At 46.4% G+C, this 23,915-nt stretch overlaps 1 protein-coding gene across 3 annotated transcripts in view; it reads right to left on the reverse strand.

The window, feature by feature from the left end:
- LOC144497157 (2-5A-dependent ribonuclease-like) overlaps window positions 1-23,915 on the reverse strand; it is a 62,006-nt gene that overhangs the window by 19,628 nt on the left and 18,463 nt on the right. For all 3 annotated transcript variants that reach the window (XM_078217952.1, XM_078217950.1, XM_078217951.1), the window contains exons 2-4: window positions 10,178-11,872; window positions 5,652-5,827; window positions 1,370-1,587 (exon numbers count right to left, since the gene is read on the reverse strand). In XM_078217952.1, coding sequence (XP_078074078.1) covers window positions 1,370-1,587; window positions 5,652-5,827; window positions 10,178-11,843 — 2,060 coding nt within the window. In that variant the 5' untranslated portion in view covers window positions 11,844-11,872. The remainder of the gene's footprint in view (window positions 1-1,369; window positions 1,588-5,651; window positions 5,828-10,177; window positions 11,873-23,915) is intronic.

Genomic DNA, 23,915 nt, shown 5'->3' on the forward strand with positions numbered 1-23,915 from the left:
TCTGACAGTGCAGCACTCCCTCAGTACTGACCCTCTGACAGTGCAGCACTCCCTCAGTACTGACCCTCCAACAGTGCAGCACTCCCTCAGTACTGACCCTCTGACAGTGCAGCACTCCCTCAGTACTGACCCTCTGACAGTGCAGCACTCCCTCAGTACTGACCCTCTGACAGTGCAGCACTCCCTCAGTACTGACCCTCTGACAGTGCAGCACTCCCTCAGTACTGACCCACTGACAGTGCAGCACTCCCTCACCACTGACCCTCTGACAGTGCAGCACTCCCTCACCACTGACCCTCTGACAGTGCAGCACTCCCTCAGTACTGACCCTCTGACAGTGCAGCACTCCCTCAGTACTGACCCTCTGACAGTGCAGCACTCCCTCAGTACTGACCCACTGACAGTGCAGCACTCCCTCACCACTGACCCTCTGACAGTGCAGCACTCCCTCACCACTGACCCTCTGACAGTGCAGCACTCCCTCACCACTGACCCTCTGACAGTGCAGCACTCTCTCGGTACACAATGTAGATTATATGCTTATGTGGCTGGAACGAAAATTGGAACTACAATCTTTCTCACCTTGAGTTTGGTGTGCTGCCATTGAGCTGAGCCTAGCACTCTCACAGAAGAAGCTTTACCACACAGCTGGTTCTCATTTGTGTAACCTCTCAGATTACCTGATTCTCAGAATGGCTGTGAGAATATTCCCTGTCACAACATTAACAGCCCGTCTCTGTGAGCACAACATGCAATGTTCGGAATGGAGACTGCAAGCATTTTCTTGTACCGTAGCTGGAATCAGATATGTGGTGTAATAATTCCTCCTGATGTAAGTGAAGGCACTGCATTCAGTCTCCTAATCAAGGAATTTCCTCTCAGTCCGGAACAACCTCTGGGGCGGCACGGTGGCACAGTGGTTAGCACCGCTACCTCACAGCGTCAGGGACCCGGGTTCAATTCCAGCCTCAGGTCACTCTCTGTGGGGAGTTTGCACGTTCTCCCCGTGTCTGCGTGTGTTTCCTCTGGGTGCTCCGGTTTCCTCCCACAGTCCAAAGGTGTGCGGGTTAGGTTGATTGGCCTAGTCAAGGGATTAGCAGAGTAAATATGTGGGTTTACGGGAATAGGGCCTGGGTGGGATTGTGGTCAATGCAGACTCGATGGGCCGAATGACCTCCTTCTGCACAGTAGGAATTCTATGACTCTATGACCCATAGTGAGGAACAACCGAGTGATATCAGTAGCTCTGCTGACACCTCTCCTTTTAGCCCACATCAGAATTTAATAGGAAATTTTTAAACTCTCAACCCCTTTCTCAGCACATTCAGGAATTATGGATACTCACATTCCCTGAGCCAGCTGGACTTACCCAACATCTTTCCACAGCAGTGGATGTTGTTTGAGCTCGCTCAGTGTAGCTCTCTTCCCTGCTGGTGCTAACAAGCGCTCGATGAAATCTCTGGCTTCAGCATTCTTGGGTTCGCAAAGATCCTGATCGAGAGAAGGATTATTCTCACGCAGATCCTCCTCAGAGCTATAGGGATCCTTCCCTCCAGTCAGAATATAATGCAGCAGCCGTCCAAGAGCCTGTCCAGTGAAGAAAACTACTTTAGACTCAACATTTTGCCAAGCGGCATGGAAGCCAGTCGAACCCCAGCTCCATGAATGGACAACACACCAATTAAAGTATAATTCTGTCTTGCTCCCCCTCAAATTCATTTTATAAATATTTGTTTTTTATATTTCAATATATTTTAATTTTCAATGCAGAAGGAGATCTTACAAGATTATGAGTGACACGGACAGAGCGGATAGTCAGATACTCTTTCCGAGGGTGGATTTCTGATTTTGGACTCAAGATTTAAACCTCAACCTCAACGAGAGATGTTCTCGAGTTCAGGCATCATTCCTCTGAGCGGACCCCATGGTCCCATTGATCAGGACAGCCTTTGCTGTCCGTACGATGGTGTGACTGGGGGAAGTGGGGTGATAAGAGTGAAGGGGACTAGGGGACATAGGTTTAAGGTGCTTGGGGTAAAGTTTAGAGGAGATGTGCGAGGCAGGTTTTTTTTACACAGAGGGTGGTGAATGTCTGGAACGCGCTGCCCAGGGAGGTAGTGGGAGTAGGTATGAGAGCGGCATTTACGGGGCAGCTAGACGAATACATGAATAGGGTGGGAAAGGAAGGATACGGACTCCGTAAGTGCATACGTTTGCAGTTTAGGCAGGCTTCATAATCAGCGCAGGCTTGGAGGGCTGAAGGGCCTGTTCCGGTGCTGTACTGCTCATTGTTCTTTGAGACCACCCAGCCCAAATTGTCTGTGCCAGCTCTCTGAAAGAGCTGTCCCAATTTTCTGTTAGCTTTCCATGACGTGTATTTTTTCTCCTTTTTCCAAAGTTCCTTTTAAAAGCTACCGTAAGTGCTTCTGTCGCTACCTTTTCTGGGAAGGTTATGCTATGGGCGGCACGGTAGCACAGTGGTTAGCACTGCTGCTTCACAGCTCCAGGGACCTGGGTTCGATTCCCGGCCCGGGTCACTGTCTGTGTGGAGTTTGCACATTCTCCTCGTGTCTGCGTGGGTTTCCTCCGGGTGCTCCGGTTTCCTCCCACAGTCCAAAGATGTGCGGGTTGGGTTGATTGGCCATGCTAAAAAATTGTCCCTTAGTGCCCTGGGATGTGTAGGTTAGAAGGATTAGCGGGTAAATGTGTAAGGATATGGGGGTCGGGCCTGGGTGGGATTGTGGTCGGTGCAGACTCGATGGGCCGAATGGCCTCCTTCTGCACTGTAGGGTTTCTATGATTCTATGTCTTAACAACTTTCTGCATCATATTTCTTGCTCCCTCGGTTTCTCGTTTCAGGTCTGCACTCGATATCCTCTCGAGTTCATTTAGACTGATTTTGGACTCAGGATTTAAACCTCAACTAGAGATGTTCTCGAGTTCAGGCATCATTCCTCTGAGCGGACCCCATGGTCCCGATGATCAGGAGCTTGCCTTTGCTGTCCGTATGATGGTGTGACTGGGGGGAAATGGGGTGATAAGAGCGAAGCCATCTCCCCCCCCCCTCCCCCACTGTGTCTACTGGCCTCAGCCCTGTCACAGGTTCCCCTCCCGTCTTCTGGAAACTTGCACAATGAACTCCCAAGGGAGACAAAGCTAATTGTAAACTGGTTTTTTTTTTAGATTTATGAATTGAATTTCAATTCCACCAGCTGCCACGGTGGGATTTGAACCTGTGACCCCAGAGCATTAGCCTGGGCCTCTGGATCACTCGCCCAGTGACATTCCCCACACAGCCACAAGGAAGGTAATGGGGCTTTTACTTTGATGTTCCCTGTGTTATTACACAAAGCTAATTGTAAACCAGTTTTTTATATATTCATTCAGGAGATATAGGTGTCGTTGGCATTTATTGCCCATCCCTGATTGCCCTGGAACTATGAGGTTCACTCGGCTATTTCAGAGGGGAGGTTAAGAGTCAACCACATTGCTGTGGTTGTGGGACTTTTCATTCCAGATTTTTATTGAATTCAAATTTCACCATGGATTTGAACCCAGGTCCCCAGAACATTACCCTGGGCCACTGGATTGCTAGTCCAGTGACAATACCACTGCCTCCCCAGAATACTGTTTTCAATCAATATTAATCATGTGTCTAATAACACGGAGAACACCAAAGTAAAAGCTCCATTACCTTCCTTGTGGCTGTGTGGGGAATGTCACTGGGCGAGTAATCCAGAGGCCCAGGTCTAATGCTCTGGGGTCACAGGTTCAAATCCCTGGCAGCTAGTGGAATTGAAATTCACAAATCTGCAACTAAAAGCTCATCTCAGTCATGGCGACCATGCAACCATTGGGGATAGTTGTTAAAACCCATCTGCTTCACTAATGTCCTTTAGGGAAGGAAATCTGCTGTCCTTACCTGGCCTGGCCGACATGTGACTCCAGACCCACAGCAATGTAACTCTTAATTACCTTCTGCAATGGTGAGCAAGACGGTTCAAGGGCAATTAGGGTTGGGCAACAAATGCTGGCCCAGCCAACGGCACCCACATCCCGTGAAAGAATACGTTTTAGAAAGAGCCAAATTAATTTAAAAGACCAGCGAAATCCCTGATCCTGGTCAGCTTGAAATTGAGGAAATGACATTTATTCCTCCTTGATCAGTCTGCAACTCCAGCTTCTGCAGATACATGTGTGCAGTCCAGACTTGAAACCATTGAGCATTTCCCCAGGTCTCCCTGTAAGGGTTCAGTAGCTGAGCTGCTTGTTAAGCATGTTGTCACTCTCGGTACGGATCCCCTTACAGCTAACCCTCTCTGCTTCCAGTCCCACTTCAAGCAGCACTCACCAGGCTTTTCTCTGGAGCCTACATCAGGGCACTGAGGTCAAGGGCAAAGTGTAGTCATCATCACTGCTGCTGAGGTCAGCTACTTCAGTTCAGTTCAGTTGGGGACAAAGCCCGCTACACTCACCTGAGATTATATGAATCTGCTTCAACCAAGCGGTGTATCTATATCTTCTCTTTGGATAGAATTGACCAATTGTTAGATAATACCAGACAGCTGCATGTATACAAGGTGCTGCCATCTCAACACAACATTTGTATTTATAGAACTATGCATAGTGTCTATCCTTTCTCTTTTTTACTTTTCTTGACTCTTGTCTCACTGCTGCAGTGGTGCCTCAGGCACGAAGAGCTTGAGACTGGTATGTTTCAATATGAACCACTTATTGTTAGTCTTCAACTATTTACAGATTCCAGGTTACCAGCATGTATGGTGTTGCTGCAACACAGGTAGGCTGCTTACAGAGTGTTCTCTCAGAGTCTATTACCCTGTGACTCCATACATCATACCATGGGTAGTATTTCTTTATTCTCCAGTCCCCTGTTAAAGCACGCCCTGTCAAGCATCTTTACAACACAGTGGCATATAGGCACATAGTTCAACAGCTTCTATTGCCTCAAGTCCTTCCTAAACACCATATGTTGTCCATCTCTAATTGCACTTGACCCGAGTGTCTCACTCGGCCATTTCAGAAGGTAGTTATGAGTCAACCACATTGCTGTGGGTCTGGAGTCACGTGTAGGCCAAACCGGGTAAAAGACAACACATTTCCTTCCCTCAAGGACATTAGTGAACCAGGTTTCAACTTCTCCACACTTCCCCCTCCTCATTGTGTCCCCTCAGACCTCAGCGTCCATGTTCCGGAGTGTGATGGAACACTCTCCACTCGCATGAGTGTGGTTCCAACAATACTCAAAAAACCTGACACGATCCAGGACAAAGCCGCCCCACTTGATTGTATCCAACACCTTCAACATTCACTCCCTCCATCACCGACACACAGTGGCAGACATGTGTACTGCCTACAAGATACACTGCAAGAACTCACTGAGGCTCCTTCAACAACACCTTCCCAACACTAAGGAATAAAAAGATATACCCAAAACAGTCGAGCTCCTTACCTCAGTCAACCTCCTCTTCCTCTCAACAGCTTTAAACCTGAACTTGGCGTCATCTGATCTAATCACTACCAGCTTTTCTTTTATCCCATTTACCTTTTATTCCTCTCAACATTAGTTGCGAGAATGACTATGACCCTTTACCCTTGATGCCTTAGAGAGAGACAGAAACCGCAGTGTGGACCTGTAAATCTGCCTTGAAAAGTTCATCCACTCCGAAGGTTGCTGTTGGTGAGTCTTTCAGTTTCTCAAGGATTTCGGATGCCTCCCAGGTCGCTTTGCAGGAAATGGCCACAGCTGGATCCTTACCACAATTCACACTCTTATCAAAGTCCGCCAGGCGAAAGTTTTCTTTAACATCTGTGGAAAAATAAAGCATTGTATTGTAACGGACACAGTGCAAAAGTAGTCCAAATCAATCTTCAGTACAACCATTTACTTTCAAATAAAATCTGGATTTTTGTTTCTTTAAATTCATCAAGTTGACTTGTACAGTGGATCTGTTTAAATGCGAACATTTTTTCAGCATTTCAGGAGGAGCTGTGTAAACACGCGAGGGAGAAGTGAATATTCGGGTGATAGGCTGGGAGGAGGTTCATTTGGAGCAGAGGCCTGTTGTCTGAGCTCTCCCCAGAGTGACATTATTCTCAGTAACTGGTGTAGTCATGAACGCTGTGTCTTTTTTTATACTTTTCCAATTCAATCAAATCAAATCCAATTCAGAGTCTCAACAAGTTGAGACATTTCCGATCCAGGCTGACAAGACAGGGCGGGTGACGAAACCACCCTGTCCTGGGCCTGATCTACATGAGTCAAGCTGATTGGAGAAGGGGGAGGATCCTCCTCCAAGACTTGAGCTCATTTGCATCTTAGCCAAAAGGCCGAGATGCCGCTTTTAAAAATTGCTTCATATGAAACATATGAAGCCTCAGCATAACCTGAACGCTGTGTCTTGGACTGGAGGAAGGTTTCCAGTGAAGCAAGAGCAAGCACGTTATGTTGAACAAAAACGGAAAGTGCTGGAAAAACTCAGCAGATCTGGCAGCATATCTGGAGAGAAAAACAGAGTTAAAGTTTCAAGTCTGTATGACTTCTTCAGTCATTTTGGACTCAAAACATAAATTCCGTTTCTCTCTCCACAGGTGCTGCCAGATCTGATTCATTTTTCCAGCATTTTCTGTTTTTTGCTTCAGATTGCAATACCTGCAGTATTTTAAAAATGTTTTTACTCCATTCTTAAAGTTACAAAGCCAATGCGCAGTGTCAAACCCAAACCCATTCCTTGCTTGTTCCAAAAACCAAATTCAAATTTAATCTAATTCACAGTCCCCACGAGAGACAAACAAGGTCCAAGCTGACAAGAAAAGGCTATGCACCCTTTCTCGGGCTTCGTCTGACGCTTGATCTTAGCAAAAAAGGCCAGGAAATCTGCAGTATTTTGCTTTTATTCAAGTTGCGTTAACTTGTATAAACACTTGTTTGGCCTCAACTGGAGTATTTCACCAAGTCTCAGGTGCCACACGTTATGAAGGATATAAGTGCATTACAGATAGTACAGAAAACATTCACAAGAATCGTTTCTGGGATGAGGAACTTCAGTTATGAAGTGGGTGGATTGGCCATGCTGGGTTTCCCCTTGGTGTTGGGGGGGACTAGCTGGTGTCAATGCATGGGGTTGTGGGGGTGGGGCCTGTGTGGGATTGTGATCGGTGCAGACTCGATGAGCTGAATGGCCTCCTTCTGCACTGTAGGGATTTTATGATTTATGAAGATAGAGTGGGGAAGTTAGGATTGCTTTCCTTGGAGAAGGTTGAGAGGAGATTTGATCGAGATGTTCAAAGGTGTCTGGACAGAGTCGATAGGGAGAGATTGTTCCCATCGGTGGAAGGATCGAGAACAAGAGAGCACAGATTTATAATCATTGGTAAAAGAAGCTGGAGGACTGGAGGATTGCAGATACGAAGCCGTTGTTTAAGAAAGGGGCAAAGGGTAACCCAGGAAACTACAGACCTGTCAACCTGACATCAACTGTGGGAAAACTGATGGAGGCCATAATACAGGATAAGATAAATATACACTCAGAGAAAAATAAGTTAATTCTAGACAGTCAACATGCTTTGTCAAGGGCAGGTCATGTCTGACAAATGTTATTGAGTTCTTTGAAGAGGTGACACAGGGAGTGGATGAGGGTAGTACTGTGGATGTTGTATATTTGGACTTTCAGAAAGCATTTGATACAGTGCCAGATGGCAGCTTGATTAGAATATTGGAAATGTTTGGGATTGGTTAGCAGCATGGATTTAATGTTGGCTAAGAGACAGGAAATAGAGGGTAGGTGTTAATGGACATTTCTCAGGCTGGAGGCGAGTTGAAAGTGGTGCTCCCCAGGGATCAGTGTTGGGACCCTTTCTTTTTCTGATTTATATAACCGATTTAGAGGTTGGTGTTGAGGGCAAAATCTCTAAAATTGCAGATGATACTAAGCTAGGGGCGGCACGGTAGCACAGTGGTTAGCACTGCTGCTTCACAGCTCCAGGGTCCCGGGTTCGATTCCCGGCTCGGGTCACTGTCTGTGTGGAGCTTGCACATTCTCCTCGTGTCTGCGTGGGTTTCCTCCGGGTGCTCCGGTTTCCTCCCACAGTCCAAAGATGTGCGGGTTAGGTTGATTGGCCAGGTTAAAAATTGCCCCTTAGAGTCCTGAGATGCGTAGGTTAGAGGGATTAGCGGGTAAAATATGTGGGGGGTAGGGCCTGGGTGGGATTGTGGTCGGTGCAGACTCGATGGGCCGAATGGCCTCCTTCTGCACTGTAGGGATTCTATGATTCAACAGTGAATTGCGAGGATGATGCTGAGCGACTTCAGATGGACATTGACAAGTTGGCCAGGCAGGCACCTGGCAGATGAGTTCCAATGCAGCGAAATGTGAGGTAATGCATTTGGTAGAAGAAACATGGGGGGAACAATACAGGCTCAATGGTACAACTTTGAGGGGAGTGCAGTGACAGAAGGACTTCAGGGTTCAAGTGCATAATTCTCTGACGGTAAGCAGGCAAGTTGAAGCAATTGGTTATAGGATTCCTGGGTTTATAAATAGAGGCATAGAGTACAAAAGTAAGGAAGTGATGCTGCACCTCTCCAAATCAGTGGTCAGACCACATGTGGAGTACTGTTTTCAGTTCTGGGCACCTCATTTAAGGAAGGATGTTAAAGACCTAGAGACAGTGCAAAGGAAATTAGAGAAATTGGGTTTATTCTCCTTGGAGCAGAGAAGATTAAGAGGTGACCTTATTGAGGTGTCCAAAATGATGAACACTTTTGACAGGGTAAAGAAGGATATTCAGTTTCCACTAGTTGGTGAGTCAGTGACTCGGGGTCACAACTTCAAGGTGGTCAACAAGAGAGCGAGGATTGCGATGAGAAAATCTTTACTCGGAGAGTTGTTGGGATTTGGAATGTGTGCTGCCGGGGAGAGTGGGAGAGGCAGATTCCATCAGAGGTTTCATAAGAGAGCAGGAGACATATTTGAACGTGATGAATTTCGAGGGCTATGGAGACAGGGCTGGAGAATGGGACTAGCTGGGTAGCTCTTTCGGGAGCCAGTGCACTCACAATGGCCTCCTCCTGTACTGTAACCATTTTATGGTTCTAAGGAGAAATTTCTGTTAGTTTTGCACTGAACTGAAACACACTTCTTTTTGTGAGGCATAATCCTTCTCCTCTTGAGATTGCTTCCAGCATTTCAGGTGGTGTAGAGGCAGCAGCACTGAGGTGATCATGTTTGGTTGTTTACTACTTGATGTCAATCGAAATTTATACTGAATGAATGCAGACTGTGCATCCTTTCATTGTGGCAATACAGATTAATCGCATGGTTCCAGTTCAGGCCCACCCACCCTGCCCTATCCCCATAACCCCGTGCATTTACCATGGCAATCCCCCTAACCTGCACGTCTTTGGAGTGTGGGAGGAAACCGGAGCATCCTGAGGAAACCCATGCAGACAGGGGGAGAACGTGCAAACTCTGCACAGACAGTAACACGAGGCCGGAATTGAGCCCGGATCCCTGGCGCTGTGAGGCAGCAGTGTTAACCACTGCGCCACCGTGCTTTGATCTTACCAACAAACTAAAGAAAGAAGTTCCATTCATAAGCAGACGTTGTCTGAAAGTGACAGTCAATGATATCCTTCTGAAGTGTCATTCAAAATCATGAAAGTTTTAGACAAAGTAGATGGGGAGAAAGTGTTGGCACTCACTGTGGTGAACCATCGTTGGTTCCCACTAGATAGTACTGAGCCAGGGTCTGGCCAGTACTACAAGTATGTATATATGTTGCTGTTGGGGTTAGGGATGGGTTGTTCTACTTGTTGCTGTTGGGGTTAGGGTTGGGCTGTTACACCTTGTATTATAGTTATTGTGGTACATCCCAGTCGGGCTGCGCCTCCTGGGAGAGGTATAAAGGTCTCTGCTCTGTCTGGGACCCCTCAGTCTGGGATCGTGTATATAATTAGTAGCTTCATTGTTACAGCAAATAAAAGCCTTTATTTCCTGAGCATCTCAAGCCTCGTGTGTGATAACGCGCATCACTCACGAAAGGAATGAGAATGATGGGCTCAGATTTAAAGCGATTAGTGAAAAAAAGCAAAAGCGACATGAGGAGAAACTCAGAATTCGTTACAGTCCAAAATATATGAAAATGTTCAAAGAATTACCTCTGAGGATATTCGTTGGATGCAAATCCCGGTGAGCAAACTCAACTCCGTGCAAAATCTGGAGGGCCTCAACCAACTGCTTCATTATTTTAGGGGCCTCCTTTTGAATTTCCTTAGGCCAGTTGGCCATACATTCCTCGAGATTATACTCGTGGAGATCCAGGCACAAGTAATCACAAAACTCGTCACTTTCCCAATGCAAGAGATTAACAAACAGACTGCTGTCGTTGATGGCAGGGATTCTGAGGCAATCCATTTCCTTTTTGGCTTCTTCACTGTCCTTCCTGTGACATTTCACTGCAACTTCACTCTCATTGTTATAGAAACCAAGGTAGACTTCCGTCATGTTGTCTTCTGTAATCTTAAAATCCGGCATTCTGGATAGCTTCACTTTTCCAGTGGGGGCCCGGTGTACCTCTTGCAGTTTTCCCAGAGTGTCATGCCAGCGCACACTATGCTCCTTCCATCTTGAAGGAGGTTTCCTGTTGGATGTAATCTCTGCCCCATATTTAATCAGTATCTTTGCTGTTTTATTGTCATAGTTCCTTATGGCTACCAGTAACGGTGTATTCCCACTCTGGTCCCCACGGGAGACATCAGCCCCTCCCTCACACAACATTTTCGTCAACGAAGCATCTTTATTTTCGACTGCTGCTAGTAAGGCAGTCCGCCCCAAATTATCCTGCGCATCAATTTCAACTCTTTGACCCTCTAGCAGTAGGTTAACCACCTTTGAATTCTTCCTCTCTGCTGCAAGGATCAATGGCGTTTTCCCCTTGCTATCCCGGACTTTCAGATTCTGTGTACGTTGCAACAGCAGTTCCAGCACTGAGATTTGCAAGGCATTTCTAGCCAATGCAGTATTGAGAGGTATGTTTTCATTTTTGTCTATGATGTTAACATGGGCTCCACGGTCTAACAGGGTCTCCACGATTTCCTGGTTGTCCTTCTCCAAGGCATGGAGCAATGCTGTTTTGTCGAGGTTGTCAAGCGCATTAACATCGGCATGCATTTCGTCCAATAGGACCTCAACAATGTCCCGATTGCCTTCTGCCACAGCGTCAATCAGGGCAGTCTTTCCACCTTTTCCCACCTTCTTTTTGGCATCAGACACTTCCCTGTGCTTGTTCACCTCAGCATTCTGCTGGAAGAGGAATCGTAGAGCGTCCTCATTCCCGTACTGTGCTGCTTCCATAAAGGCAGTAAAACCATTGTTATCCGTCTCATTGACGTCTGCACCCAGGCCTAGAAACTTTTCGAGCAGATTCACGTTGCCAGTTATTGCAGCAACAATGAAAGGTGTGGCTCCATTTTTCTTCCTAAGACCTGGATTGGCCCCATGTTTCAACAATAAGTCGACAATGTTTTCATACTCTCTTTGTACAGCATTAAGGAGCGGCGTCCAACCATAATCTGGCCTCTGATAGTTCACGTTTGCTTTGTTATCCAAAAGCAATCTGACGAAACCTTCATGATTTTTCGATACAGCAAGACACAAAGCTGTTCCGAACATATCTGTGTCAAAATTCTCAAAGGCTCCATCCTTGATTAATCTTTCGACTTCTGAGAGATCCGGATTGCTAGACTCACAGAGATCCCGAAGCTTTTCACCAAGTTTCGTTCCATCAAGAGCTTCAACCAATCTTTTATTTTCTTGCTCTGCCATGCTTTTCTTGTTGAAGTTTAACTTCTTCCCTATTTAGCAAAAAGAACAAATGAATATTTGCAAGGTAATGGATAAACTGGTTTCAGAACATCTAACGTCTAGCCATAGAAACACAGAATCCCTACAATGCAGAAGGAGGCCATTTGGCCCATCGAGTCTGCAAGGACTCTCCAACTGAGAGACTTGAGTACCTAATTTCTTCAGGGAATGTTCTCCAATATTGGGGATCTTGAGAAACATTAAGGTAGACAAGTCCCCAGGGCCTGATGGGATAAAACCCAGAATACCGAGAGAGGCAACGGAGGAAATTGCTGGGGCCTTGAGATAAATTTTTGTATCCTCACTGGCTATAGGGGAGGTACAGTAAGAAGTCTCACAACACCAGGTTAAAGTCCAACAGGTTTATTTGGTAGCAAATATCATAAGCTTTCAGAGCACTGCTCCTTCGTCAGATGGAGTGGATATCTGCTCTCAAACAGTGCACAGACACAGAAATCAAGTTACAGAATACTAATTAGAATGCAAATCTCTACAGCCAGCCAGGTCTTAAAGGTACAGACAATGTGGGTGGAGGGAGCATTCAACACAGGTTAAAGAGATGTGTATTGTCTCCAGACAGAACAGCTAGTGAGATTCTGCAAGATCAGGGGGAAAGCTGTGGAGGTTACTGATAATGTGACATAAATCCAACATCCCGGTTTAGGCCGTCCTCATGTGTGCGGAACTTGGCTATCAGTTTCTGCTCAGCGACTCTGCGCTGTCGTGTGTCATGAAGGCCGCCTTGGAAAACGCTTACCTGAAGATCCAAGGCTGAATGCCCGTGACTGCTGAAGTGCTCCCCCACAGGAAGAGAACAGTCTTGCCCAATCACCAGGCAAGACTGTTCTCTTCCTGTGGGGGAGCACTTCAGCAGTCACGGGCATTCAGCCTTGGATCTTCAGGTAAGCGTTTTCCAAGGCGGCCTTCATGACACACGACAGCGCAGAGTCGCTGAGCAGAAACTGATAGCCAAGTTCCGCACACATGAGGACGGCCTAAACCGGGATGTTGGATTTATGTCACATTATCAGTAACCTCCACAGCTTTCCCCCTGATCTTGCAGAATCTCACTAGCTGTTCTGTCTGGAGACAATACACATCTCTTTAACCTGTGTTGAATGCTCCCTCCACCCACATTGTCTGTACCTTTAAGACCTGGCTGGCTGTAGAGATTTGCATTCTAATTAGTATTCTGTAACTTGATTTCTGTGTCTGTGCACTGTTTGAGAGCAGATATCCACTCCATCTGACGAAGGAGCAGTGCTCTGAAAGCTTATGGTATTTGCTACCAAATAAACTTGCTGGACTTTAACCTGGTGTTGTGAGACTTCTTACTGTGCTTACCCCAGTCCAACACCGGCATCTCCACATTATAGGGGAGGTCCCAGAGGATTGGCGAATAGCCAATGTTGTTCCTTTGTTTAAGAAGGGTAGCAAGAATAATTCAGGTAATTACAAGCCGGTGAGCCTTACATCAGTGGTAGGGAAATTATTGGAGAGGATTCTTCGAGACAGGATTTATTCCCACTTGGAAATAAGTGGACATATTAGTGAGAGGCAACATGGTTTTGTGAAGGGGAGGTCGTGTCTCACAAACTTGATCGCGTTTTTCAAGGAAGTGACGAAGATAATTAATGAGGGTAGGGCAGTGGATATTGTCCACATGGACTTCAGTAAGGACCTTTGACAAGGTCCCTCATGGCAGACTGGTGCAGGTGGTGAAGTCGCATGGGATCAGAGGTGAGCTGGCAAGGTGGATACAAAACTGGCTCAGTCAAAGAAGACAGAGGGTAGCAGTGGAAGGGTGCATTTCTGAATGGAGGGCTGTGACAAGTGGTGTTCCTCAGGAATCTGTGCTGGGACCTTTGCCGTTTGTAATATATATAAATGATTTGGAGGAAAATGTAACTGGATTGATTCGTAAGTTTGCGGACGGCACAAAGGTTGGTGGATTTGCGGATAGTGATAAGGACCATCAGAGGATACAGCAGGATATAGATCAGTTGGAGACTTGGGCAGAGAAATGGCAAATGGAGTTTAATCCGGCCAAATGTGAGGTAATGCATTTTGGAAGGTCTAATACAGATAGGAAATATACAGTAAATGGCAGAACCCTTAAGAGTATTGATAGGCAAAGGGATCTGGGTGTACAGGTACACAGGTCACTGAAAGTGACAATGCAGGTGGAGAAGGTAGTCAAGAAGGCATACGGCATGCTTGCCTTCATCGGTCGGGGCATTGAGTTTAAAAATTGGCAAGTCATGTTGCAGCTTTATAGAACCTTAGTTAGGCCGCACTTGGAATATAGTATTCAATTCTGGTCACCACACTACCAGAAAGATGTGGAGGCTTTGGAGAGGGTACAGAAAAGATTTACCAGGACGTTGCCTGGTATGGAGGGCATTAGCTATGAGGAGAGGTTGGAGAAACTTGGTTTGTTCTCACTGGAATGAAGGAGTTTGAGAAATCTACAAGGTTATGAGAGGCATGGACAGGGTGGATAGTCAGAAGCTTTTTCCCAGGGTGGAAGAGTCAATTACTAGGGGTTTAAGGTGCAAGGGGCAAGGTCTAAAGGAGATGTACGAGACAGACTTTTTACACAGAGAGTGGTGGGTGCCTGGAACTCGTTGCCAGGGGAGGTATTGGAAACGGATGCGGTAGTGACTTTTAAGGGGCCTGATGGAATCTATCCAAGGCTGCTCAGGGAGACGAGAGATGAAATCGCTGGGCCTCTGACGCAAATCTTTGTCTCGTCACTGGACACAGGTGAGATCCCAGAGGATTGGAGGATAGCTAATGTGGTCCCGTTATTTAAGAAGGGTAGGAAGGATAACCCGGGAAATTATAGGCCAGTGAGCTTGACGTCCGTGGTAGGGAAGTTGTTGGAGAGGATTCTTAGAGATAGGATGTATGCGCATTTAGAAAGGAAGAAACTCATTAACGATAGTCAGCATGGTTTTGTGAGAGGGAGGTCATGCCTCACTAACCTGGTGGAGTTTTTTGAAGAAGTGACTAGAATGGTTGACGAGGGAAGGGCCGTGGATGTCGTCTATATGGACTTTAGTAAAGCGTTTGACAAAGTCCCTCATGGTAGGTTGGTGCAAAAGGTTGGATCTCATGGGATAAAGGGGGAGGTGGCTAGATGGGTGGAGAACTGGCTTGGTCACAGAAGACAGAGGGTGGTAGTGGAAGGGTCTTTTTCCGGCTGGATGCCTGTGACTAGTGGTGTTCCGCAGGGCTCTGTATTGGGACCTCTGCTGTTTGTGATTTATATAAACAATCTGGAAGAAGGTGTAACTGGGGTGATCAGTAAGTTTGCGGATGACACAAAAATGGCTGGACTTGCAGATAGTGAGGAACATTGTCAGAGGCTACAGAAGGATATAGATAGGCTGGAAATTTGGGCAAAGAAATGGCAGATGGAGTTCAATCCAGATGAATGCGAAGTGATGCATTTTGGTAGAACTAACGTAGGGTGGAGCCATATGATAAATGGCAGAACCATAAAGGGTGTAGATACGCAGAGGGACCTGGGTGTGCAAGTCCACAGATCCTTGAAGGTGATGTCACAGGTGGAGAAGGTAGTGAATAAGGCATATGGCATGCTTGCCTTTATAGGACAGGGATTAGAGTATAAAAGTTGGGGTCTGATGTTGCAGTTGTATAGAACGTTGGTTCGGCCGCATTTGGAACACTGCGCCCAGTTCTGGTCACCACACTACCAGAAGGACGTGGAGGCTTTAGAGAGAGTGCAGAGGAGGTTTACCAGGATGTTGCCTGGTATGGAAGGGCTTAGTTATGAGGAGAGATTGGGTAAACTGGGGTTATTCTCACTGGAAAGACAGAGGATGAGGGGTGACCTAATAGAGGTGTATAAAATTATGAAAGGCATAGATAGGGTGAACGGTGGGAAGCTTTTTCCCAGGTCGGTGGTGACGTTCACGAGGGGTCATAGGTTCAAGGTGAGGGGAGGGGGGGGGGGAGGTTTAACAACAATATCAGAAGGACGTATTTTACACCGAGGATGGTGGGGGCCTGGAATGCACTGCCGGGCAAGGTGGTGGAGGCGGACACACTGGGAACGTTTAAGACTTATCTAGAATGGTCTGGTTTGGACCAGGGAGCGGCACGGGCTTGGAGGGCCGAAGGGCCTGTTCCTGTGCTGTATTGTTCTTTGTTCTTTGTTCACAAATACATTAATAGGATGGGAATAGAGGGATATGGTCCCCGGAATGGTAGGGGGTTTTAGTTAAGTTGGGCAGCATGGTCGGTGCAGGCTTGAAGGGCCGAAAGGCTTGTTCCTGTGCTGTAATTTTCTTTGTTCTTATTTCACCTCAACCCTCAAAATTGTTGAACAAATGCCCATGCACCTTCAACCTTCCAACAAATCCCCATCGACCTTCCAACAGATCCCCATGCACCTTCCGACACATCCCCATCGGCCTTCCAACAAATCCCCATGAGTCGTCCAACAAATCCTCATAGGTCTTTCAACAAATCTTCATGCACCTTCCAACAAGCTCCCATGGTCATTTCCATGTTAATCCTCTTTAATTGTTTCCTGTTACATTTTTTTATTTGTACATGGAATATGAGTGTTGCTGGCAACATTTGTTTCATCCCTCAAGAAGATGGCAGTATGCCGTCGTCTTGAACAGCCAAAATCTAACTGGTGTAGGTAGACCTTACGTAGTGTTAGGGAGGGAGTTCCAGGAGTTTGACCCAGCAACAGTGAAGGAATGGTAACATATTTCCAAGTCATGATAGGTGAGTGATTTGCAGGGGAGCTTGTAGATAGTGGTGCTCCCAATACATCTGCTGCCCTGGTCCTTCAGTTTGGTAGGGGTCACGGGTTTGGATGGTGCTGCCTAAGGAGCTTTGGCAAATTGAAATTCCTCAGTACCAGCAGTGCTATCATGTCCCAGAGTGTATTTCATCATACCAGTGTTCTCGTCCCTGTAACTATTAATTCAGTTCTTATTTATCCAGCACTTCACACCCTGTTTAACAGTTGGATGAACTTACATTCCATGTACAAAAGTCAAAGGAGTATGAGAGCAAATATCAGAACCAGAAAAGAAGAAAATAGCTTTGAAGCACTCTATTACTTAAGATTTTTCTTGGGGCCTCAGATCTGTATTATTTTCATACTGACATGTGTCCATGTTATATAGATGTTTAGTAACAATCGGTACAGTCCTGACAACATCAAACTGGAATACTAGAACCAGGAAATCAGGCAAATGATTACTTTCACTGGGTCCCGGTCAATTCATGTCATTTTCCACACAACCTCTTGAACTTTTGTGACGTGCTGTCACACTTGCTGCATAATAGTTTCATTGTAAGATTTAAATTCACGTGAATGGACCTTGTGGAATCTCTAACCCATTTAGGCTGAGGGTGCTTCAAGGGTCTGTTTGCTCACCTTTGGGAGTGAAAAGGAAGATCCAAATAATCAAAGGATCCTTTAACAGGGTTCTTTGTGCAATTTGTATACATTTATAATGCCATTTTTTGTTATTTATTGTAGAGTTTCTTTGGAACCGGAATATGTACAATATGTTTTTGAACAAAAGTCCAGTTGAATATTGTTTACACAAATGACTGGAAAGCTAATTGTAAGTGAAGTATTTACGGGGTTTCCGTTGATAGGGGACTAGGAATTCCTGCGCCCTGGTTTTTGGGCACGGGGCTCATGATTCAAGACCTGCGCCCATTGAGTGAAGGCGGGCAGCCTGCAGGCGCAGCAGGCGGTAAAGAAGGCAAATGGTATGTTGGCCTTCATAGTGAGAGGTTTCGAATACAGGAGCAGGGATGTTTTGCTGCAATTATACAGGGCCCTGGTGAGACCACACCCGGAGTATTGTGTGCAGTTTTTGTCTCATTATCTGAGGAGGATGTTCTTGCTATGAAGGATCTGCAGAGAAGGTTCAACAGACTGATTCCTGGGATGGCAGAACTGACTTATTACGAGAGAGATTGAGTCAGTTAGGATTGTATTTGCTGGAGTTTAGAAGAATGAGGGGGATCTCATAGAAATCTATAAAATTCTAACAGGACTAGACAGGGTAGGTGCAGGAAGGTTATTCCCAATGGATGGGGGGGTCCAGAACCAGGGGTCACAGTCTGAGGACACAGGATAAACCTTTGAGGACTGAGCTGAAGAAAAATTTCTTCACCCAGCGAGTGGTCAGCCTGTTGGATTCACTACCACAGAAAGCAGTTGAGGTCAAAACATGTATGATTTCGAGGAGTTAGATATTTCTCTTGGGAAGAAGGGGATGAAGGGATATAGGGGGGAAGGCAGGATCATGCTATTGAGTTGCAAGATCAGCTATGATCATAATGAATGGCGGAGCAGGCTCGAAGGGCCTATGTATCTATGTACAAACACATATATAACATATACCTACCATGTGAATATAGACAGGCTAATTGAGTGGGAAGATGAAATATAATTTGGGACAAGCGAAGTTATCCACTTTGGTAAGGAGAATTGAGAAGCAGAATACTTTTAATGCTGAGACATTGGGAAAAGGTGAGTGTTCAGATACACACGAATCACTAAGTTAATTTGCAGGAACAGCAAGCAATTAGAAAAGCTAATGGAACATTCACTTTCTTACAAAGGGATTTGAATATAAATGCAAAGAAGTTCCGTTACAATTATATAGAGCCTTGGCTAGGCCTTACTTGGAATCCTGGCAAGTATAGAAACTTAGGTTTTGTCAGAATAAGGGGCTGATAATTTAGGATCAAAATGAGGAGAATTTCCTTGACTCAAAGAGTTGTACATCTCTGGAATTCTTTACCCTAGAGTTATAAATGTTCATATGTCATTCATCGAATATACTCAAGATGGAGGTTGATTTTTGGATACTGGGTTTATTAGGATGGGGGGGCGGTGGGGGAGCTGCTGGGAAGGTGGGTTAAGGTAACAGGCCAGCCATCATATTACTAAATGGCAGAGCATGTTCGAAGGGCCGAATGGCCTCCTCCTGCTGCTACTATTCGCACAAATTTGGTGTGCCTTATTGTTGTGTTTGGCTGTGTGGGCACCGTACCCGCAAAGCTCTTAATGCAGAGTCCAACAGCACTGCTCAGAAAGCTCGCGGTTCAGCAGCCTGCTCTTCCGAAAGGCAGACAATCTTTCTTAAAGGGAGTTACACTGGTACATCATTGCTGCAATTTAAAGAACGGAAAAGTGAATACCAGAGCGGAGAGAGCGTTCCAGGCTGACGGATGCAGCACTAGAAGACTTAGTGGTGGAGACGGCTTGAAGGAGAGACAGCAGGGTTCAACAGGGGGGGGGGGAACATCCTCAGAAGGGAATGGTAGAAGGCAGCTAGAGAGGTCATTGCATGGAGACTAGCCCCTAGAATCTGGTATCAGTACCACAAGATGTCTGATGGCTTCTTCCAAATGGTCATGGTCAGTGAATGCATCTTCTCATGATATCTTCTACCCACCACACGACCAACCTCTCACACAGCAGTCCCCGGAACACAGCACTCTCAGGCATAACATCCAAGGGCAGCAAGGTGGCACAGTGGTTAGCACTGTTGCCTCACAGCGCCAGGGACCCAGGTTCGATTCCTGGCTTGGGTCACTGTCTGTGTGGAGTTTGCACATTTTCCCCGTGTCTGCGTGGGTTTCCTCCGGAGGCTCCAGTTTCCTCCCACAGTCCAAAGATGTGCGGGTTAGGTGGATTGGTCATGCTAAATTGCCCCTTAGTGTCAGAGGGACTAGCAAGGTAAATATGTGGGGTTACGGGGATAGAGCCTGGGTGGGATTGTTGCCGGTGCAGGATCAATGGCCTGAATGGCCTCCTTCTGCACTGTAGGGAATCTATGGTTCTACGAACTGTATAAAACATCAGTTAGACCACATGTACGGAATATTTTTGTACACACGGAACAAAAACCCAGCTGAACATTGTTTGCAAAAATCCCTAGAAAGCTGAACATAAGTGAAGTATTCATATCAGCTCTGCTGATGGAGGCAGTGGGTGGGGGCACAGCAGAGGGGTAGAAATTGGGATATCATACTTTTTGGTTGTGATGTCGCTGTGCACAGTTCTAGTCACCACATTACCGGAAGGGTGTGATCACTCTACAGAGAGAGAGAGAGAGAGTACAGAAATGGTTTAGAAGCATGTTGCCAGGAATGGAGAATTTTACCAGAAAGATTGGGTGGGCTGGAGCTATTTCCCTTGGAACAAAGGGGGTGAGGGGAGATATAGTTGAAGTGTATAAAATTAGGAGGAGCCTAGCTAGAATGGATAAGAGCAAGTGATTTCCCTTAGCAGAGAGATCAGAAACCAGTGTTCATACATGTAAAGTACAGCGTGGGCTACACGGTAGCACAGTGGTTAGGGACCTGGGTTCAATTCCAGCCTTGGGTCACTGTCTGTGCAGAGTTTGCACATAGAAATCATAGAAATCATTGAAATCATAGAAACCCTACAGTACAGAAAGAGGCCATTCGGCCCATCGAGTCTGCACCGACCACAATCCCACCCAGGCCCTACCCCCATATCTACCCACTAATCCCTCCAACCTATGCATCTCAGGACACTAAGGGCAATTTTCAGCATGGCCAATCAACCTAACCCGCACATCTTTGGACTGTGGGAGGAAACCGGAGCACCCGGAGGAAACCCACGCAGACACGAGGAGAATGTGCAAACTCCACACAGACAGTGACCCAAGCCGGGAATCGAACCCAGGTCCCTGGAGCTGTGAAGCAGCAGTGCCAGCCACTGTGCTACCGTGCCGCCCACATCTGTAGGATGTAGGCTGCTCTCTGTAGGCTACATCTCCCCGTGTCTGCGTGGGTTTCCTCCGGGTGCTCCGGTTTCCTCCCCCAGTCCAAAGATGTACAGGTTAGGTGGATTAGCCATCTTAAGTGTGTGGAGTTTGGGGGGGTAGGTGGGGATGCTGAGTAAGCTGTTCTGTAGGAGAGTTAATGCAGGCTCAATGGGCTGAATGGCCTCCTTCTGCACTGTAAGGATTCTATAATTCTATGCATTGATGGAAGTATTAGAGAGGAGTTGAGGTTTCTTCAGAAGCTTGACAGGGTCAATGCTGAGAGGATGTTTCCCCTCATGGGAGAGTCTAGGGCCAGAGGGCAGAGTCTCAGAATAAAGGGCACCTATTTAACACTGAGATGAGAAGGAATTTCTTCTCTCTGAGGGTTGTGAAATCCTTGCCACAGAGAGCTGTGGGGGCAGAGTCCTTGCTATATTTAAGGCTGAGATAGATAGATTTTTGATCAGTAAGGGAACCAAGGGCAGGAAAGTGGACATGAGGAATGTCGGATCAGCCATGATCCTCTTGAATGGTGGAGCAGGCTCGAGGGGCTGAATTGCCTACTCCTGTTCTTATTGCTTATGGTCTTATGGCCTAAGAATAATAATGTGTGTGTGTGCGTGTGTGTGTGTGTAGGGGGGGAAGGGGGGGGCGGTTTCCTCCCACAGTCCGAAAGATGTGCTGGTCAGGTGCATTGGCCAGGCTAAATTCTCTCAGTGTACCCGAACAGGCGCCGGAGTGTGCTGACTAGGGGATTTTCACAGCAACTTCATTGCAGTGTTAATGTAAGCCTACTTGTGACACTAATAGATAAACTTAAACTAAACTCGTCACATTTAAAAATCACTTGGTGATTTGGCATGATGTGATTAGGCAAGGATTAGGGGGCGTAAGTTGGGAACAGAAACTGTCAAGGAAAGGCACGAATGAAAAGTGGAACTTTTTCAAGGCACAAATACTGGGTGTCCTTGATAGGTATGTCCCTGTCAGGCAGGGAGGAAATGGCCGAGTGAGGGAACCATGGTTCACGAAAGAGGTGGAATGTCTTGTGAAAAGGAAGAGGGAAGCTTATGTAGGGATGAGGAAACAATGTTCAGATGGCTCGATTGAGGGTTACAAGTTAGCAAGGAACGAGCTGAAAAAGGGGCTTAGGAGAGCTAGGAGGGGACATGAGAAGTCCTTGGTGGGTCGGATCAAGGAAAACCCCAAGGCTTTTTATTCTTATCTGAGGAATAAAAGAATGACCAGGGTGAGGTTAGGGCCGGTCAAGGACAGTAGTGGGAACTTGTGTATGGAGTCAGTAGAGATAGGCGTGGTGATGAGTGAACACTTTTCTTCAGTGTTCACCAAGGAGAGGGGCCATGTTTTTGAGGAAGAGAAGGTGTTACAGGCTAATAGGCTGGAGGAAATAGATGTTCGGAGGGAGGATGTCCTGGCGGTTTTGAATAAACTGAAGGTCGATAAGTCCCCTGCGCCTGATGAAATATATCCTAGGATTCTTTGGGAGGCAAGGGATGAGATTGCAGAGCCTTTGGCTTTGATCTTTGGGTCCTCGCTGTCCACAGGGATGATGCCAGAGGACTGGAGAATGGCGAATGTTGTTCCTCTGTTTAAGAAAGAGAATAGAAATGACGCTGGTAATTATAGACCGGTTAGTCTTACTTCGGTGGTTGGTAAATTGATGGAAAAGGTCCTTAGGGATGGGATTTACGACCATTTAGAAAGATGCGGATTAATCCGGGATAGTCAGCACGGTTTCCTGAAGGGCAAGTCGTGCCTCACAAATTTGATTGAATTTTTTGAGGAGGTAACTAAGTGTGTTGATGAAGGTAGGGCAGTTGATGTCATATACATGGATTTTAGTAAGGCGTTTGATAAGGTCCCCCATGGTCAGCTTATGATGAAAGTGAGGAGGTGTGGGGTAGAGGGAAAGTTGGCAGATTGGGTAGGTAACTGGCTATCTGATCGAATACAGAGGGTGGTGGTGGATGGAAAATTTTCGGATTGGAGGCAGGTTGCTAGCGGAGTGCCACAGGGATCAGTGCTTGGTCCTCTGCTCTTTGTGATTTTTATTAATGACTTAGAGGAGGGGGCTGAAGGGTGGATCAGTAAATTTGCTGATGACACCAAGATTGGTGGAGTAGTGGATGAGGTGGAGGGCTGTTGTAGGCTGCAAAGAGACATAGATAGGATGCAAAGCTGGGCTGAAAAATGGCAAATGGAGTTTAACCCTGATAAATATGAGGTGATTCATTTTGGTAGGACTAATTTAAATGTGGATTACAGGGTCAAAGGTAGGGTTCTGAAGACTGTGGAAGAACAGAGAGATCTTGGGGTCCATATCCACAGATCTCTAAAGGTTGCCACTCAAGTGGATAGAGCTGTGAAGAAAGCCTATAGTGTGTTAGCTTTTATTAACAGGGGGTTGGAGTTTAAGAGTCGTGGGGTTATGCTGCAACTGTACAGGACCTTGGTGAGACCACATTTGGAATATTGTGTGCAGTTCTGGTCACCTCACTATAAGAAGGATGTGGAAAGAGTGCAGAGGAGATTTACCAGGATGCTGCCTGGTTTGAACGGTAGGTCTTATGAGGAAAGGTTGAGGGAGCTAGGGCTGTTCTCTCTGGAGCGGAGGAGGCTGAGGGGAGACTTAATAGAGGTTTATAAAATGATGAAGGGGATAGATAGAGTGAACATTCAAAGACTATTTCCTCGGGTGGATGGAGCTATTACAAGGGGGCATAACTATAGGGTTCGTGGTGGGAGATATAGGAAGGATATCAGAGGTAGGTTCTTTACGCAGAGAGTGGTTGGGGTGTGGAATGGACTGCCTGCAGTGATAGTGGAGTCAGACACTTTAGGAACATTTAAGCGGTTATTGGATAGGCACATGGAGCACACCAGGATGATGGGGAGTGGGATAGCTTGATCTTGGTTTCAGATAAAGCTCGGCACAACATCGTGGGCCGAAGGGCCTGTTCTGTGCTGTACTGTTCTATGTTCTATGTCCTTGAAATGTCATAACCCGGCTAAGATCTGGAGAATAGGATTAGCAGGTAGTTATTTAGCAGCCACAATAGGCTGACTGTTACACATTTCCACGATGCTGTGAGAGATTTCACTCAGCTGTTCAAAATCATGAAGGGTTTTGATTGAGGAAAGAGGGAGAAAGAGTTTCCACTGGTAGGATGGAGTTAACTGGAGGACAAAGGGTTAAGGG

This window comes from Mustelus asterias, chromosome 8, assembly GCF_964213995.1.
Source record: "Mustelus asterias chromosome 8, sMusAst1.hap1.1, whole genome shotgun sequence".
In the NCBI taxonomy this organism is placed as follows: Eukaryota; Metazoa; Chordata; class Chondrichthyes; order Carcharhiniformes; family Triakidae; genus Mustelus; species Mustelus asterias.